The sequence below is a fragment of the Sminthopsis crassicaudata genome, chromosome 4 (assembly GCF_048593235.1).
Source record: "Sminthopsis crassicaudata isolate SCR6 chromosome 4, ASM4859323v1, whole genome shotgun sequence".
In the NCBI taxonomy this organism is placed as follows: domain Eukaryota; kingdom Metazoa; phylum Chordata; class Mammalia; order Dasyuromorphia; family Dasyuridae; genus Sminthopsis; species Sminthopsis crassicaudata.
Window position 1 is genome coordinate 428,315,170 of NC_133620.1, and position 19,147 is coordinate 428,334,316.

Below are 19,147 nucleotides of genomic sequence, written 5' to 3' on the forward strand. Positions count from 1 at the left end.
TGCATGTGTTTATATACCATACACATGAGTAGGTAGAGATCACATATACACATGGGTTTATGTATATGTGCACATATGTGTATATATGTATTAAATGTGTGTATATATATACACATACATACACACACATACACACACATACACACATATATTTGTGGCACTTGATTGTTACATGTGCATAGAACTATTATTTGATCCTCACAACAGCCCTATGACCTCTGTCTATAAATTGATCTAATTTAGTCTTCCTTCAAGTAATAGAAGTTCTAGGCAAATTTAAGTTCCAGCCCCACTAAGAGGGTGTACCAGCTCAACTTGATCCTGTGAGAGGAAATTGTTAAATTTTTCAGGGTGAACATTTATACCCTGGAAATCAGCAGACTACAAATCAGAGGTTAGTGTATTATTTTGTTAATTTCTAGACTTAAGAAAGCAATGGAAAATGTTAATAATACAGTTTAAATGTAAAACTTAAATTAATTTTAATTAAAACTTTAAATTTAATTAAATTTATTAAATTTAAAAGTGTTTCATGCATACATTTCCAGTCAGTAAATAGTTATTAGAATTTCCCTGCCTATTCCACATTGGGAAACTGTCAATTTACCACCATAGTAAAGATCCCAAGGTCTACAACACTTTCTTCTCCCCTGACAAATGTTCTTAAAATAATTTTCAATATTGGGATTGTATGTTGAACATTGTCACTTACAGCCTCAACTCACTGGCATGTTGGAAGCTTTGAGCTAATTTACATAACAATGGAAAGACTACTAATATTTGGAGTTGGAAGACCTGAATCTCACCTACCAACTACCAAATCCTGTCATCTCTGGACCTCATTTACTCAGCTGTAAAATATTAGGCTTACCCTGAATGTTCTCCAAGGTCCCTTCCACTTCTTATGCCATGCATGATCTCTCTTTGAATGCCATACTTTATAGGAGTTAGAGCTGGAAGATCATCTCGTGTGACCCCTCTGATTATAAATAAGGAAACTGAAGACAGTACTCTGGGTCAAACAAGTAGTAAGTAATTGAGGACCGAACCCAGGGCTTCTGACTCTCAAATTCAATCCTGTTTCTATTTATGAATTTTAGTCCTTTTACAACCACCTATTTGTGCCCATGTAATTTCCAAATGCTCCTAAGTCATCCAGACCTCATTTGGGGCCATTCACACATGGCCTTTGTCAATGACTTCAAGGACACTATGGAAAAAAAAGAAGCAGTTCTGAATGATCAGGACTGACTCACAGAGAATTGCATTATTAGCTGTCATGGTTTTAGAACAAAAGAAAGGAGAATATCACTGGATCTGTGTGGACTCATCAAAAATGGTGGCTGTCTATGCTTTCAGTTGGTCTGTTTTATTGAAAAATATCAAGCTTTCCTCCTCCTCTCCAACTCCCTGGGTGCAATGCAGCCCAGGCTCAGCAGAAAGAGACCCTACAAACCATCACCATCATCCTAGTAATTGCTTTGAGCTTTCCGGATGTGACTCAGCTCCCAGGGACCCTCCTTCCTCCACCTCCCTGGGTTTACACAGTCAAGCAGAAGGTTCCTAAACAGAGCTGAGAATAGGGCTTTGAGATCAGCCATTCTTTACTGTTTGAGTCAGCCTACTACTTAAAATGGCAAAGAAATGTGGCAAGATCAGCCCTCTCTCTACCAGGAGATATTTTTATCTATTTGTCTTGCTATATTTTTCCCCTTCGAGAAAACTCACTCATCTCTTCTGTTAAATGTGCTATTTTGGGCTCCTTGATGCCTTTGTTGCTAAGTGATAGATTTGGAACCAGGGGCTCGCACAGCGTACTGAGACAGATTCTGAAGTGTACCATAAGTAATTGAGATATTCTTTTAAGTTAGTATCACAGAATTTAATCACTTGATGCGTTGTTCATGAAGGTGACTTTACAAGCCAACAGAGACACAACAGGAGAATTACTGGTACCCAGATAGCTTAGTTGCCAGAGATTCTCAATGAAAAAGATGTGGTAGTAAAAAGGAATGAGCTCTGAGATACAAACTGGAAAGCTAGTTATGATCCCATCTGAGCTGCTAACTAGCTGTAAGATCCAGCCTGAGAGATTCATCTCAATGCCTTAGTTTAATGAAGGATTATACTAGTCTTTTGTGCTTCCATAAAATTCAATTGAGTAACTTTTGAGAGTGAAACTACACTGGCTGGAAATATGCAGCTTTTGTAGACTCATCAGCAATAGGTTTGGGGAGGTCAGTGGACAGCAACTCTTATAGTCACCAGAATTTTGATTCTCCCATGGAAGACTATCGAGATCGGAAGACTCTGAAATAAAAGTCCCATCCTTCTCTCTGCACCCATATAATGTAAGTTTCTTGAAGATAGAGATTGTCTATCTTTGAATCCTCTGCATTTGTTGTTCAGTCATTTTAGTCATGTTTAACTCTTCATGGAATTATGTAGTGGTTTGCCATTTCCTTCTTCAGCTCATTTTTATAGACAAGGAAACTGAGACAAATAGACTCACACAACTAGTAAGTTTCTTAGGCTGAATTTGAACTCAGGTCCTCCTGATTCCAAGCGCTCTATCTACTGTGGGTTTTTAAAAACTACACTCTTCTATGTCTTGTGAAGAAGGGGAAAGAGGAAGAGGGCCATTTCTCTCTTAATTTTACCAACAGGATTGTTTCCTGCCGAATATGTCATTGACTCTCATGTGGGATGCTTTATGAGCCTCTGGCTGAATACCAGGTCCCCAGATCACTATTGTTCCCATCTCATAGAGCAGAGACCAGCTGAGATCCCTTCATTTTACAAATAGGGAGACCATAGCCCAGGGAAGTTAAGTAATTTGGCAAATATCAGCTTCAGAGTCAGAATTTGAACCCATGACATCTGAAATCAGAACCAATGCTCTTTCTGCTTATATCATGTTTCGTCCTTGGTCTACCGTCTCCAGTCTGAAAATGGAAGTGTGGATTCCCTGGCTGGCATCAGGATTCTCAGTTTTAGGAAATAAGGAAATCCAAGTTGGCGCTGCCTCTCTTGGTGACTGATTATTGGCATAGGGTGCCAACTGAACAAATCGTCTGTGACTGGAAGTAAGAATGTGGGAGGGAGCCTAGCCGAGGCAGAATAGGTGCAAAAGCAAAGGGATCGAATGTGCCATGGATTGGAGATTTGTGGTGGCAAAGTTGCTTTAAACTATTTCCAAACTGCACATGGGCACTGCCCTGCAGCAGCTTTCTTCCAGGACATCTGCACCAAACAGAAATCTCTTTAAATCCTTCAGACATAAGACTTCTAAACTCTAAAGCCTTTTTCACCTTTTCCTTTGACCGTAGGAGGTAGTGTGTGACCTAGAAAATGAACCCAGAAGCCTTTAGGGAGGAACCAGTGAAAATGGACATTTATGGAAGGTGGGCATTCCAAGCAATGAACAGAAAAGATCACTTTCCTTCCCAAAAGGTGAACTGAGAGGTAGCCCCAGAAAGAACAGGTTGAGATTTATGTGGTTAAAGGTAAATAGAACCTAATTCAATTAAATTCAGCAAGGTTTATATATTATTATATAACAATTAAACATTATATGCTACTATGTGTCAATCTTATCATATTGAATATATTTTTAAAATTATGCAAGAGAATAGAATGTAGAGCATTTAAAGAAAGATGGAGATCGTCTTTAACATGTTTAGTCATATTGTGATTATGGTATATAGTGGCACATGCAGTGCGAGTGACTGTCAAGCCTGGACTAGTGAAATGATGATGCTGGGAAGATGAGAGGAATGGGGGGAAATACTGATTTTGGACTCAAGTCCTGAGTTCAAATCCTAGCTTTACCACTTGTTAGGCAAGTCACTTTAATGTTTTTGCAGTTTCCTCGTCTATAAAATGAAAGATTGGACTAGATTTTCTTCAGTGCCTCTTCTATCTGTAAAACTATGATCTTATAATTAGAGCTGTGAGGATCTAATGTACTATGGATTCATCAAGAAAGTCAGAACAACTATAAAAAATGGTGAAAAAGTTGATTTTTGAAAGGCCAGGAAAGATTTACACAAACTCATGTTGAGTGAAACAAGAAGAACCAGGAATACATTGTACATAGGAACAGTAAGATTATTCAGTGATCAATTATGAAAGACTTGGTTCTTCATATATTGGATTACTTGTTTTCTAAGAGAAGGGGTGGAGAGGAGAAAAAAAATTAAAACACTTGCAAGGATGAATGTTGAAAACTATTTATACATGTATTTTGAAAATAAAAAGCTTAAAAAAGAAAGAAAGACTTGGTTCTTTTCAGTGTTCAGTGATCTAAGACAATCCCAATTAATCCTGGATAGAAAACTTCATCTATATCCCCAGAAAGAACTATGGAGACTGAATATAAATCAACAAATGCTATGTTAATTTCCTTATGATATTTTTCTCTCATGATTTTTCCCTTTTGTTCTGATTTTTCTTTCCCAACATGATTTACAAAGAAATGGATATTAAAAATTAATGTACATGTATAATCAGAAACAAAATAAAACAATTAAAAAAAAAGAAAGCTGAACCATGGTTTTAGGCCTGTGGAAATGGCCAGTCAGAAGAATCTTCAGAATATCAGCAAGTAGAGGCAAGGAAGTTTTACAGCTGGAAAGGAGATTGGAGGAAATCTAGTCCTACCTTTTAATTTTATAGATGAGGGATCCAATCTTATTTTACATTACTCCTTTTAAATAATACATGGTCTAGCCAAAGTGAATTTGTCATAGTTGCCTCATTATATTTTGCCCTTTCTTTCCTTATGTTTTTGCACAAGCCATTTGCTCTTTTTATTTATTTGTTTATTTTTTAGGTAATGGGGTGACTTGCCCAGGGTCACAAAGCTAATATGATTTGAACTCAGGTCCTCCTGACTTCAGGGCTGGTGCTCTATCTATTGTACCACCTAAGTCATTCTTAAGGGCTGGAATAGATGCTTTTCCCCTTATTCTCCCTCTTCTTGCCCTATTGAAATCCTTATTCTTCTTCCAAGCCTCCACCATGATCTCCCACAAACTGCATCTGATCCCTGCCCCTTTGACTGCCTCTTTGACCATTCTTAGGTATTTTATTTTCTATATGTCTTAATCCTCCCATTAGAGTATCCAAGGTAAGGTACCATTTATCATCTTTTATACCCACTGCTTGGCACAATGCTCCTACATATCGTCACTTAATAAATGTTTATTGAAGGAAGAGAACTGACATTTGTTAAGAGCCTAGTGTGTATCAGGCAGTGTGCTAAGCATTTGACAAATATCTGCTTTGATTCTCAGGTAAGTACTATTATGATCTCCATTTTACAATTGAGGAAACTGAGGCAGACAGGATTTCAGTGACTTAGCTACCTCAAATCCGTACTATAGTTAGAAGATGAATCTAGTTTCTACTTGAAAAATCCCTCACACTATAATCAAATTTAATTCATGCACTTTAATAGCTGAGTATGCTATGATATGTGTGGAAATATGTATAGAAGAATTGCACATGTTTAACATAGATTGGATCCTTATTGTGTAGGGGAGGGAGTGGGGGAAAGGGAGGGAAAAAATTGGAATACAAGGTTTTGCAGAGGTTAATGTTGAAAATTATCCATGCATATATTTTGAAAATAAAAAGCTTTAATTAAAAAAAGCCAAAAACCCTTGTATATACTAGTGTCACCCAAGGAGAGAAAAGGAAGCAGAGAGGAAGAGAAAGCAGGGAAGGGAATTGACCTTTTCTGAGAGGGAAATCTGTCTTGTGTTTACCCTTGGATGGTGGCAGTCGAAGGTGAGTCACAGAATAGTGATAGAATGGAACCCCAGCTGGGGAGCCTTCTGTTGGGGAACCGTCCTTGGGATGCAGGGCACTGTACCATCCCCGAGACCTTTACTGTTCAATAGAATGATGGAAACAGATAGCCAAAGTCCTGGGAACTTGGGAGAGGAGAGACAATGATAGATAGGCCAGAAGTAGAGCCACGGTAGAAAAAGCTTCAGACTCAGCAGCCGGTGACCTTGATTCCATCCCAAAATCAGTGCCCCAGATCTGCCCCAGTGGCCATGCAAGATAAACCTCAGATTTAATACATCAGGAAACTGAGGTCCACACAATTTACCAAGGTTATATAGATAGAAAATGTGAAACATGGAGAACAGGAGCCGAGATCCTTTCACTCCACTTAGTAAAGAGGAAGGAAACAATTATTTAGTAAGTGCCAAACATTTTACAATGTTACCTTATAAATGCAAAGTCAGATGGGCTACATTTATAATCATGAAACCCTTAAGCTATCTCTCTTGAATTTGTCATAAGCATAAAAGTTTTGAATCTCTGGGATACAATTAGGATGAATCATTGTTAGTTTGATATTTCATATTTTAAAAAAGCAAAATAAAAAACCCAAATATTACTTTATTTGATCCTTCAACAACACTGGAAAGTAGATGCTATTAATCTTTCCATTTTACAGATGAGGAAACTGAGGCAGAAAGAGATTAAATAACTAGACCAAAGCAAGTTAGCTGGGAAGTGTCTGGTTTTGAACTCAGGGCTGTTACTCTCCAGCCTTTTTCTAGAACACCTACTGCCTCCTCATTGTATCAAGCTGCTTCAAAGTCTCTTCCTCTCCATGAATCTCAGTTTCCCCATCTTTGAATATATTACTCACTTCACAGAGTTGTTGAGAGGATTAAATCAGTCAGTCACCAAGCATCATTAAGCACATACTGTGTTCCAGGCACTGTGTTAAATAATAGAGAAAATGAAACAGTCCTTTCTCTCTAGGACTCAATGTCTATAAATCACTTTGCAGCCATAAAGACTTCAAGCTCTCTTAGGATTGTCTCTTTGGGGTGTCATTCCCCCCCAATTCAGATCGCAGCCCTTATTCCTGAGGATCTGGCCTCTTTGAGTTATGATGTCCAGATAACTGTGTCCAGAGAAAATATGTTCGTTGGCAGTGAACCTTCTGGCAATGAGCCTTTCCAGTTTTAGCCAGCTTTGTTTTGGGGCAGTAGACACACAGGTCATTGCTGGGCTGGGGCCTGAAGCCCTCCCAGCTCTGTGGGGCCCGACAGAGCTCGTCCTCTGCTTCCCTAGCCTCCAAGAACTCAAGGTCACGTTCCCACTGCAGTGAGGCATCCAAAGAGATTTTCAGTGGAAGTTTCCCACCTTGTAACGCTCTATAAATATGTAAGTCTAGTTAGAGCTACATCAGTTGGGCTGTCATCCCTGGTGCTGGTAGCCAAGGAGCAGGGAGGGGCAGGCTCTTTCTATTTGTTCTGACACTTTGATGGGGGAAGACCTTTTGGAGGAGAAGGACCCCAGCAGTTTGTATCCTGGCCCTGCATTTACCCTAAGGCTTTCATGCTTTCCATTCTTTGCCCCCCTTAGGACTGGATGCACTGGGTGGGTGAGGGACCATGAGAGCAGGACTGACAAAAAGTGACCCCAGAGTCCTGGCTTTCCAGCCACCTGTTTGGCCCAGGCACTCGCTCTAATTGGGAGTGTTCTGACCTGTCAGCTCCTCAAAGGGTAAAACCTAATCAGATTCCTTCACAGCTCAGTGACCAGGGCCCGCTTATGACAGGGAAAAAGAAGCCAAAAAAAATCTCTAATTCCAGTCCATCAGCTTCCCTGCATGCAGACTCGCTGGGATCCTGCTTGAGTTTTTCCAGTTGCAGCATAATGAATAGTAAATCATGTCTAATGCGTTGCAAGCTGTCTGGCCTGAATCACGCTGCAGATAAGGTCTCTGGAAAGTAGTTCTGAGGCCCTGGACATCCTGGCGATTGCTATCTCCAGAGGGATCCTGACCTTTCTCTCCGCTTCTGCTGGAAGGCTGTTCTCCCAGCCTGGGGGAGAAGTTGGGGCTTGTGTCACTTTCTTAATGAACCCGTTTCAAGTCCATACAAGGGAGCTCTCAAACCTCTCCAGCTTCATCAGTTGTGTGCAGAACCTGCCATCTTCTTCCTTGAGTCACTGGGCAGTTGCTTCTGCATCCGGAGATTAAGAGTTCAGTTTGCTGAGCAGAGAAAGGACTTTTGGATGCAGAGTTTCCTGAGACTGGAGGCCCCAAGGGCAGAGTCTTTCCCTGATCAAGGCACTGACTTCTGGCAATTTTGACAAGGGACAGGGAACTCAAGAATGGAAGAAACTTGGTCAGGGACAGTGAGAAAGGGAGGAAGAAAAGGGAAGAGGTAAAAGATGAAAGAGAAGCAATACATGGGGAAAAAGGGGAGTTAACGGGCCATATGTGATAACTCTGCATTTTGTTATTCAGTTGTTTTCCAGTCACGTTTGATGCTTTATGACCCCATTTTGATTTTTAGAGTAGTTTGCCATTTCCTCTCCAAGAACTTTTTACAGATGAGGAAACTGAGGTAAGCATGGTTAAGTGACTTATCCAAGTCACACAGATAGTAAGTGTTTGAGGCCATATTTGAACTGTGGAAGATGATAAATGGGATGACAGGATTTGGGTGTGGGAAAGAGACAGAGGACCACCTTGGGCTTGGAGAGAGGAAGACTTAAATTCATAAATAGCCTCAGATACTTACTAACTGCACAGCCCTGGCCAAGGCGCTTCATCCATTGTCCATCACAGTTGATCATCACATAGTCATGTAATTGCTATGTACTGTATTCTCTTGGTTCTAGTCACTTCACTCAGTATCAGTTCATGTAAGTCTCTCCAGGACTCTCTGAAATCATCCTGCTGGTTGTTTCTTATAGAACAATAATATTCCATAACATTCATATACCATAATTTATTCAGCCATTCTCCAACTGAGGGGCATCCACTCAGTTTCCAGTTTCTGGCCACTACAAAGAGGGCTGCCACAAACATTCTTGCACATACAGGTCCCTTTCCCTCCTTTAAGATCTCTTTGGGATATAAGCCCAGTAGTAACACTGCTGGATCAAAGAGTATACACAGTTTGATAGTCCTTTGGGCATAGTTCCAATTGCTCTCCAGAATAGTTCAATCATTTCACAACTCCACCAACAATGTATTAGTATCCCAGATTTCCCACATTCCGTCCAACATTTATTATTATGTTTTCCTGTCATCTTAGCCAAGCTAGAGGTGTGAAGTGGTACATCAGAGTTATCTTAATTTGCATTTCTCTAATCAATAGTGATTTAAAACATTTTGGGTTTAATTTCTTCATCTAAAAATTGTTCATATCCTTTGATTCTTAAAAATTTGAGTCAATTCTCTATATATTTTAGAAATGAAGCCTTTATCAGAACCCTTGGATGTAAATTTCTTTCTCCCATTTTCTGCCTTCCCTTCTAATCTTGGCTACATTTGTTTTATTTGTACAAACCCTTTTTAATTTAATATAATAAAAATATCCATTTTGCATTTTATAATGTTCTCTTGTTCTTCTTTGGCCATAAATTCCTTCCTTCTCTACATATTTGAGAGGTAGACTATGCTTTCTTTGTTCTCCTAATTTGCTTAGAGTATTACCCTTTATGTCTAAATCATGAACCCTTGGTATTGTCATCCTCAGTTTCCTCATCTATAAAATAAGATAGTAATGGCACCTACCTCCTAGGGTTGTTGTGAAGATCAAATGAGATAATATTTGTAACGTGCTTTGTAGACCTTAAAGGACTATGCTAATCATTATTATTATCTAAATTATTGGCTCTCAAAATTTAGTCCAGGGACCTTGGGGTTCCTAAAATCCTTTCAGGGGTTTTTCAAGGCCAAAATTATTTTTTTAATATGGCATTTTAATTTCCTAATATGGTAAATATTGAAGGCTATAATCATGGGTCTGCTAGAGTCAGTAAATGCTGGCTCACAAGAGCCAATTATTAACTTTTTAGTCTGAGCATTTATAGCTTGAAAATCAGCAAACACTATAAATCAGGGCTTGATTTATTGGGTTGTTTTTTTTTTTTTTTTTTTTTTTTTTTTTGGATTGTCCAGAATTAAGAAAGTAATGGGGAAAATGTTAGTCATTCAGATTAAACTTAAAAACACATTGTCCCTACATTTGGGTCCCCTGGAGAGCTGATTGTTAAATATTTACCAGCATATGCTAGGATGCAATCTATATAAAGAAAAAATCTTTTTGAGTCTTCAAATTTTTGTTTTTTAGTGTAAAGAAATCCTGAAATGAAAATGTTTGAGAAGTGCTGATCTCTAGTCCAGTCTCTTTTATTTTATAGGTGAAAAAACCGTGGCTCAGAAGAGACTTGCCCCAGTGTCACTTTGGAATCTCAGTTGGGAGGGACCTTAGAGGTCATCAAATACCAATCCATAACTGATCATGAGTCCACTCTGCAATGTACTTGACATATAGTTTTCCAACCTTTGTTTGAAGACCTCTAATAAGAGAGAGCCTACTAAACTGGGCAATTAGGGGCAAGGTCCTGATTTAAATCTGATTAAGGCACTGAGGTGGTGCAGTGGATAGAACCAGATTTGAAATGCAGGAGGGTCCTCTTCCTGAGTTCAAATCTGTAGCAGACACTTACTAGCTGTATGACCTTGAGCAAGTCACTTAACCATATGTACCTCATGTTCCTCATCTGTAAAATGGGAGAAGGAAATGGCAGACCACTCCAGTGTTTTTGCCAAGAAAATCCTAAATGGGAACATGAAGAGTCAGCCATTAGTGAACAACAATTAGGAAGTCGATTTGATGGCTATCATGAATCATTATGGTGAAGTCGGATCTTTATTTAGATTCATTCTGCTGGATATCTGAAAGTGATCATCTCAGCTCCAACAGCCAGAGTACCCATAATGCCATTCCTGGGGTGATTTAGATCTAAGTTGTTAATCAATGTCCCATACTTTTGGATGTGTCTAAGTTCCTTTTTTTTTTTTTCCCACTTGGTCTGGCTATCAAGGAAGAAGCTATGGAGCAAAGTCCTAAAGGAAATAACTCATCTATGTCTTTTTTAAAGGGAATTCTGGGTCTCTTTCCCAAGAAGGGAAATGAAAATCCAACTTTTTCTTGAATGTTACTACAGATTCCAAAAACCTCTTGAATTTAAGTAGAATAGAAAAGAGCAGAATATTTTCACCCTCTGACATAACCCTAAGATTCCAAGTCCTATTACTAAACAACATCCATCCAATCATAACTAGGAATCCTGGCATCTGGATGCAAAATCAGATAGGATGGAGACTCTCTCCTAAATTGTAGAGCCAGTTCACTCACAGGGGTTGGTAGAGGAAATCAGTTTCTGGGAGAGTGGGAATGTCCAGTCTCCTCCTCCTGACCTTCATTTCCAATAGGACTACTCCTTTGCTCCTGCTGGGATGCATAAATGACAGTCTTCAGATCTCAGTGGGAGAAAAGTATGCCATTCTATATGTTGGCATCTGGGCAAAATCCCCTTTAGCCCTGTCTTATTTTTGGCTCTTCCTACTAGAGCTGTGCTTCATGTCCAACATGTTCTACCTCAGCATTCATTATTGGGCTTGGGCTATTGTTGGAGAAAGCCACGATACAGGGTTCAGATTAACACAAGACTTAGACTGTGTGGTCCACCCGGTGCCAGTGTTCTTTCATCCTGGTGTTAATGGACATATAGAATGGAAACAGGGAGAACTGGTGGGAAATGGGATGTTTCTGATGACACTTTTTGTAATAAGATATAAATTCCTACCACTATATTCCTAATGAATGTAATCACAGAAAGTTGGGGAGCATATAATAGAGGTAATGAGGCTTCAATGAAGTACAAATATATACATATATATTTTTTCATATATATGTATACATATATATACATATATACACACATATACACACACATAGATTTCGGTTATCCCTTTAGGTAATGTGAAGAAGTTTGGGGGATAAAAATAGAACAATAGTTTATCATTAACTGATTAAAGATTGGCCCACTACGAGTGGCCTTTGAAAAGTGAAGGGTCAAAAGTTAAATAAAAGGACAATTAAGGTAAAGAAGGAGCATTGTGGACTGAACCTCTGAACCTCTATCAGCAAGACAATATCTCCTGCAAGGTGAGTGGAGCCATTATCATTGGAGAGGGAGAAAAGCATTATAATACTCCCCACACCTTATTGTGTATATTGTTATTAGCCTTCTCTTAGTTTGTGTCCCTCTTCCACTGATACTGTGGATTTGTGAAAGTGTATACCCCAGATTGATGATGGGAGTTTTATGTAGCTATTATTCTTACTGTGCTATCTCAATATATGTCTTTGCTTTGAGAAAATTGTGGCTATTGTATCATTATTAAAGCTAAGTGCCCTGTAACCTGTAGTTTTAGTGGTTCAGACCCACCATTGAACCCCATTAGAGGCACAAATTGTCTTGGTCACAAATGTTTTCCCTAAATGTGTATATACAATTAGCCCACTCTTAATTTGTGGCCCTCTTCCACTGATGCTCTGGATCTGTGGAAGTGTATACCCCAGATTGATGAGGGGAGTATTTTTAGCTACTATTCTTACTATTATGCCATCTCAATAAATGTCTATTCTTTGAGGAAATTGTGACTATTGTATGACTGTTAAAGCTAAGTGCCTTGATGGAGGCTTGTAAGCTATAGTTTTAGTGGTTCAGACCCACCTTTGAACCCTAGCAGTAATCTTCCAGAGACCGAACCCCAAAGTACAAATTGGGGAGCAGTAGCTCCCAAGGGGGTACTTTAAAAGTGATTATGTATCTGGGTTATTACATCCCTGGAAAGATGTTAAGCAAACTGTAAGGCAGTTTGCTCATTTTCTGTATTTCTTTCACTTAAAAATCTGCTTCTGTCCTTTTAATGAGGAGGCAGTCTGAAATGCAACAGAAGGTTGGGAGGCTTCAAAGGTTCTGTTTCCAAAAAAAGAAAAAAAAAGGGTGAAAGACAAATGAGGAGAGAGCAAGGGAGGGGGTGGTTTTGCATCGCTCATCAGTGTCGGGTAGACGTTATCTCCTGTAAAACCGTCAGTAAAGGATGGAGTACCAGTTCCTTGGCCATTGCAATCCTCTGATAATGTCAGCAGTGAGAGATCACCCTGGGATTTGTTGGCACAGAGCAAATGCCGCCAGCTCTAGCGGCTTCTGCTGCTCTGGAGCTCGCCTCTGCAACGGGTCAGCCTTCTCTTAAAGCCGGGCAGCTGTCCAGGAGCTGCGAAGATGCTCGCGGTCCAAGTGTCTTGGGCAGAGGGCATGTCAAAGAGCATCTCTTTCCTTTCCCTTGGCTATTAGTGCTCTCTTCCTTTTGCAATTACTTTGATTTTGCGTTTGGTGTTTATGCATCTGTGCCTTATTGGACTTAAATGGTTTTATTTTTGTCTTTCTATTCCCATCATCCATCCCAGTCCCTTGTATTCATAGTACATGGGAAAGCACTGTATTTACTTTTTGTGCATATATTATTTCCTCCAATAGAATGTAATCTCCTCGAGGGCAGGGACTGGTTTATTTTTGTCTGAATCCAGAGAACCTAGCTCAGTGCCTCATAACTACTACATGTTTAACAACAACTTATTGAATATAAGTGCTTAATAACTGCTTATTGATAAAATAAATAAATGAATGTTAGAAATGTTATAATAATAATAATTAGAGAAGTAATCTAGACCCAGCCTTGTCTACTATTGTAGCGTGCTGTTGTCTCTAGACGCTGCCGATCGCTCTCTGGGGGGAGATCTGTGGTGTCAACTCAAATCTCTCGGACAGATTCTTCTTCCTGTAGAGAGCCGATTTCCCTTCAGAGAGCCGTGTCAGGCCTGATGTAGCGCAGATACTTCTTCTCTTTCTGGAGTGCTGTCCTCTTTTATCCTCCCAGAGAATGGGCGTGGGATAATGCAAGGGCTTCTGGGAAGAACCACTTCAACCAATGAGCTTGCTCCTCCCAAGCATGCAAACTCTTCCTTAGGAATTCACAAGTCAAACTACCAGGAAAGGCTGGAACTAGAGAATTGTTAAGTACCGACTTAGCACTTAGTAAGAACCCAATATCTCATTATCTCATTAGTACTTAGTAAGAACCTAACATACTTTAGTGGGGAAAGCCACAGTGATCAATCAAGTGGACCTCTAGTCAATTCTCTGGAATTAATATTATATAAGAGAATAATAACTCGTGAAAGACCTCCAAATTCCAAAAATTTGAGTGTGGTTTCCATCATACCCTTCTCCCCCAGCAGATTCACTTTCCTAGTTCTGCTCTGCTCAGCTGGGGTGAATTCCCAGAAGCCCAGCACATTCCAGCTGATGAGGGGGGCAGGTAGACTCAGCAGTACCCCACTGCTGGGTCAGGAACAACAGTTAGTCTGGGCTTCAGCCTTGGCCATGGACAGTCCACCACGTGGTATCATGGGGAACTCCTTTAGCTTCTCAGACTTTCCTTCAGTGCCCCTGTCCTAATGCTTTTCTTTCATGTCTTTGCTTTTCAGGTTCCCTGGATGAGAAAAAGCTGAAAGCGGCTCCCATCCTGCCTTCTCTGTAAGCTCAGGGGTGGGGGCCTTGGGGCCCTTGGGGGTCACCAATGCCGAAGAACAGCAAAGTCACGCAGCGGGAGCACAGCAACGAGCATGTCACCGAGTCTGTGGCCGACCTGCTGGCCCATGAAGAACCGGTGGACTATAAGCACAGTGTCCTGAATATGGCAGGAGAGGCCCAGGACAAACAGAAGGATGTGGAGGAAGACCTGGAGGCTGAGGATCGGCCTGCCTGGAACAGTAAGCTACAGTACATCCTGGCCCAGATCGGCTTCTCAGTGGGCCTGGGCAACGTTTGGAGGTTTCCATACTTATGCCAGAAAAATGGCGGAGGTAAGAAGCAGCCTTGAGGATAGAGGGGGAGGAGGGATGGTCTTAGATTATTGCCACTGCTCGAAGGACAGAAAACTGCTTATACTGGATGTCAGAAGGGGGAGGGCTTCCCCTTCACCATATTTTCCCAGAGAGGATCCCCATCTTTCTACTCATTTCTAAGTGACTTCAGAGTTTCTTTGGCTCTCCTGCTCCATCAACCCCCATATCCACTTATCAAGTTCCCTATACACTTCCATCCCTTTCTTTCCTCTCCCATGGTCACAACCCAGTCCAAATTCTAATTACCTTTTAAAAGCCTCATAATTAATCCCCCCTACTCCCAGCCTCTCCATGTTCATCACCTTCTATACAACTGCCCAGGTCTAGCTTTGTCACTCCTCTGCCTCAGCTATCTAGTTGTCTTTCCTTCTATATTCATTGCCTAAAGGAATAAATTTAAAACTCCTTAGTTTGCATTTTAAAGCCCTCTATATCTGTCTTTTCCATCATATTTCATATCACTTCCCTAGAGTCAGTCTGTCTTCTCCCCCTGACACTCTCTCCCACCTGTGTGCAGTTGGACAGGTAGTCCGTCTCTCAAGTCTGAAATGTCTTCCTTCCTCATTTCTACCTTCCAGAATCCTTGTCTTCAAGACCCAAGGGCCATCTTCACCATAGCACTTCATTTGATTTCCTCTTCTACCTCACTGGTTCATGTTCTTTCTCTCCTCAATTGAGCTTGCATTACCTTAGCTATGTGCATATTGTATCCCTCTCCCTACTATAATGTAAGATCCCTGAGGGTAGAAATGGCTTTATTTTTATCTTATATTCTGTCTTGCAATGTCTTACACGTATGTGTGTGTGTGTGTTTAGGTGTGTTCAGTTGTTTCCAACTCTTTATGATTACTTTGGGGGGTTTTCTTAGTAAAGGTACCCAACTGGTTTGCCATTTCCTTCTTCAACTTATTTTGCAGGTAAGGAAACTGAGGTAAACAGGGTTAAGTGACTTGCTCAGGGTCACACAGCTAGTAAGTATCTGAGGTCAGATTTGACTCAGCTTCCAGCACTCTAACCAATGAGCACCTAGTTGTCTCCTCTTGCACAAAGCAGATACTTACCAACTGCTTGCTGATTGATTGAAATGAACTGCGCTAGACAAGGGCTTGTCAGTTAAACTGACTTTCCAAGAGAAAACAATAAATCAAACCATGATTTGTAGAATTTGCAGATTTCCAAGATGTAAATGCTCACACTTCATTTAATAACAAGAGAGGGTGTTGGACTAAGACCAGAACAACTCTAGTTCAAGATCAAGGATTTCAAATTTTTTCCACTAAGTAAACCCTTTTTGTCTGAGAAATTTTTATGTGTTTCTGGATATATAAATGTGTAAAATAGATATACATATTAAACATTCACTGACAATAAATCATAATTTTATGACCCCCAATTTGGTTAATGTAACCCGCAATTTTAGAAGCTTTGCTTTAAGATATTAAAAAAAACAAAATAATAATGTCAATTCTGAGCAGCTAATTTGTTTAGTCTTTTCCATGAGCCAACCACTGTGTGAAGCACTTTTACAATTATTATCTCATTTGATTCTCACAACCCTAATATGCTATCATTATTCTAATTTCACAGATAAGGAAACTGAGGCATACAGAGGTTAAATTACTTGTTCAGGGTCATGCTGATATATTTCTTTCTTTCTTCTTTTTTTTTTTTCCCTGAGGCTGGGGTTAAGTGACTTGCCCAGGGTCACACAGGTAGGAAGTGTTAAGTGTCTGAGACCAGATTTGAACTCGGGTCCTCCTGAATTCAGGGCTGGTGCTCTATCAACTGCTCCACCTAGCTGCCCCCATGCTGATATATTTCTGACTCCAGATCCAGTGCTTGAAGAACTCATAAGGATGAGGAAGCATTTTGGCAGGAGAGTTGGCACTCTGTAGTCTGTAGATATGGCTATTTTAGTAAAGTTAGTCAGACCCTTGGGATTATTCTGCCTTCCACTTAGGTGAGAAAGATATACATGGCAAGAGAACAAGCTGAAACCAAGTTTTGATTTCAAGATCAGCTCCCGTGTATGTCCTAGTCTTGGACCATAATAGCTACTCAAAGAAGCATGATACCAAAGACTTTTAGGGCCTTTTTCTCACAATAATATGATGAGGTTACATGAAGTACAAATATGCCTATATCCATTTTACAGATGAGGTTACTGAGGTTCAGAAAGGGTTAAGTGAATTGTTCACAGCTACTCAGCTCTTTAACAGGAGTCAAAGCCTTGAACCAAGGTCTCCTTATTTCAAATCTACCACTTTTTGTACAAACCTATATTGTTTATTTTTCTAGAAACCTTTTAGGAAATTTTCTATTTTTATTCCTATGATCCTATATTTTCATTGAATCTAAACAATTGTAAGGCACTATACTAGTTGTTGAGGGGGAAGGAGAGAATAAAAAAGAGGAAGACATGGTTCCCACCTTTCTGTGGATTTTAGTATATAGGAGGGGAGGTAAGCAAAAGTATTTTGTAAATCTTAAAGGACTTAAGTAAAGGTATTGGTATTTAGGGATGTGCTGGTAAATGTTGAACAGCAAATTTTCTCAGAATGAGAGAAGAAATTTAATCTGAATTATTAACATTTTATCCATCACTTTCTTAAGTCCAGAAATCAACAGAACAATAAATTAAGCCTGGATATGTAGCATTTGTCAATTTCTGAGATGTAATTGCTCACACAGAAAATTTAACAGTTGGCTCCCATGAGTCAGTACAAGCTGGATCTAGCTATAATTCAAAGTAAAATGTGAAAGTTCAGTAAAAGAGATGCAAAATAACCTGAAAGCACAGAGAAGTGATAGATCACTTCTAGAATTTTTAAAAACTTTTTTCAGAAGGAAGGGGAGAGATGAAATCAGAGAAGACTTCACCGGGAAAATGTCTTTGGATTCTGACCTTGAAGGAATATCAAGAACTTTAGAATCAGACCTTGAACGAGTATCACTGACATTCAAAATAAGGATCCCAAGGTATATGGCAAGATTTTAAGTCATCAAAGAAAGATCTCATTCTGTCCAGTGTGGGTATCCATGGATGGGGAGTACAAGGCTACCCTCAGAGTCCAACGTCCAGAGGCTCTGAGTTTCAGCCTCTCATTCATAGTGGTTGTGTGATTCTGGGCAATCACACTCTCACTGCTTCTAGCAACTTACCTAAGACCAATAGTTAAGGAGGAAGTAAAGTTGTTGCTTGTCCATTCTTGAAGAGGACCATGATAATCAGGGAGTGCAAGTGGGACATGCAAGTGGATTCTATTTAGGTGACAGTGGGCTGTGTAAAGTCGCCAGTGGTGCAGTGGAAAGAGCACCAGTCCTGGAGTCAAAAGGATCTGAGTTCAAATATGGGCTCAGACACATAACACTTACTAGCTGTATGACCTTAGGCAAGTCACATAACCCTAAGTGCCTTGCAAAACACACACACACACACACACATACACCCACATAGACCCACACCCCCCCACACACACACGCGTCTTCACCTCTCTCCTATGGAACCATCTGGACCTAGTGGTCAGATACATATCTGGATAACTGGAGATGCAGTGGGAGACCTTGGCCTTTTAAAACTAAGATCATTAACAGATCTCAGTTTGACTAAGCAATGCCCATTCTGTGATTAAGGCTAAGTAAGAAATGATGCAAAGAATAGACTCTTTTACCTTATCCTCTCCCCCCCCCCCCCAATACAAATAGTCAACCTGGGAGGAGAAGACTTTAAGGGTTCTGGCCAAAACAGAAACAATTGCTATTTACACTCAGTGGGATCCATGGAGGAGCCATCCTGGCCCAAACAAAGAGGGAATGGGGCTTGAACTGGGACCTATTGTTGGCCAATCCATGAGAGCCAGAGGAGCTCCAAGAGCTGATGAAATCACAGGTCTGATAAAACAACAACAACAATAACAAAACACAAACTTTTTTATTTTTTTATTTACAATTTTTTTCCCCACAGTATATATGCATGAGTATTTTTTTTATAATATTATCCCTTGTATTCATTTTTCCAAATTATCCCCCCCTACCTCCACTCCCTCCCCCCACGACAGACAATCCCATACATTTTACATGAAACACAAACTTTTTAAAGAAGGGAAAGAGTAAAAATGAACTTTCTTAAAAAAAGGGAGAGATTTTGTTTTTTTCTAATTTAGTTTATTTGGCTTAGTAAAAATTCATCTAACATTCCCTCTCCTCCCTTAAAAAATAAATGCACTTTCAAAATATTTTCAAGAATAGTCGAAATTAAAGGGCCATGTGATTAACCAGAATATACCCAAATTCTTTCCTGATCCCCGTTTAAAGCCACCATTTCTCCCAAC

At 40.0% G+C, this 19,147-nt stretch overlaps 1 protein-coding gene across 1 annotated transcript in view; it reads left to right on the plus strand.

Annotated features, from left to right (window-relative positions):
- SLC6A17 (solute carrier family 6 member 17) overlaps nt 1–19,147 on the plus strand; it is a 63,640-nt gene that overhangs the window by 10,416 nt on the left and 34,077 nt on the right. Inside the window, exon 2 of the mRNA XM_074262959.1 lies at nt 14,397–14,774. Coding sequence (XP_074119060.1) covers nt 14,489–14,774 — 286 coding nt within the window. The 5' untranslated portion in view covers nt 14,397–14,488. The remainder of the gene's footprint in view (nt 1–14,396; nt 14,775–19,147) is intronic.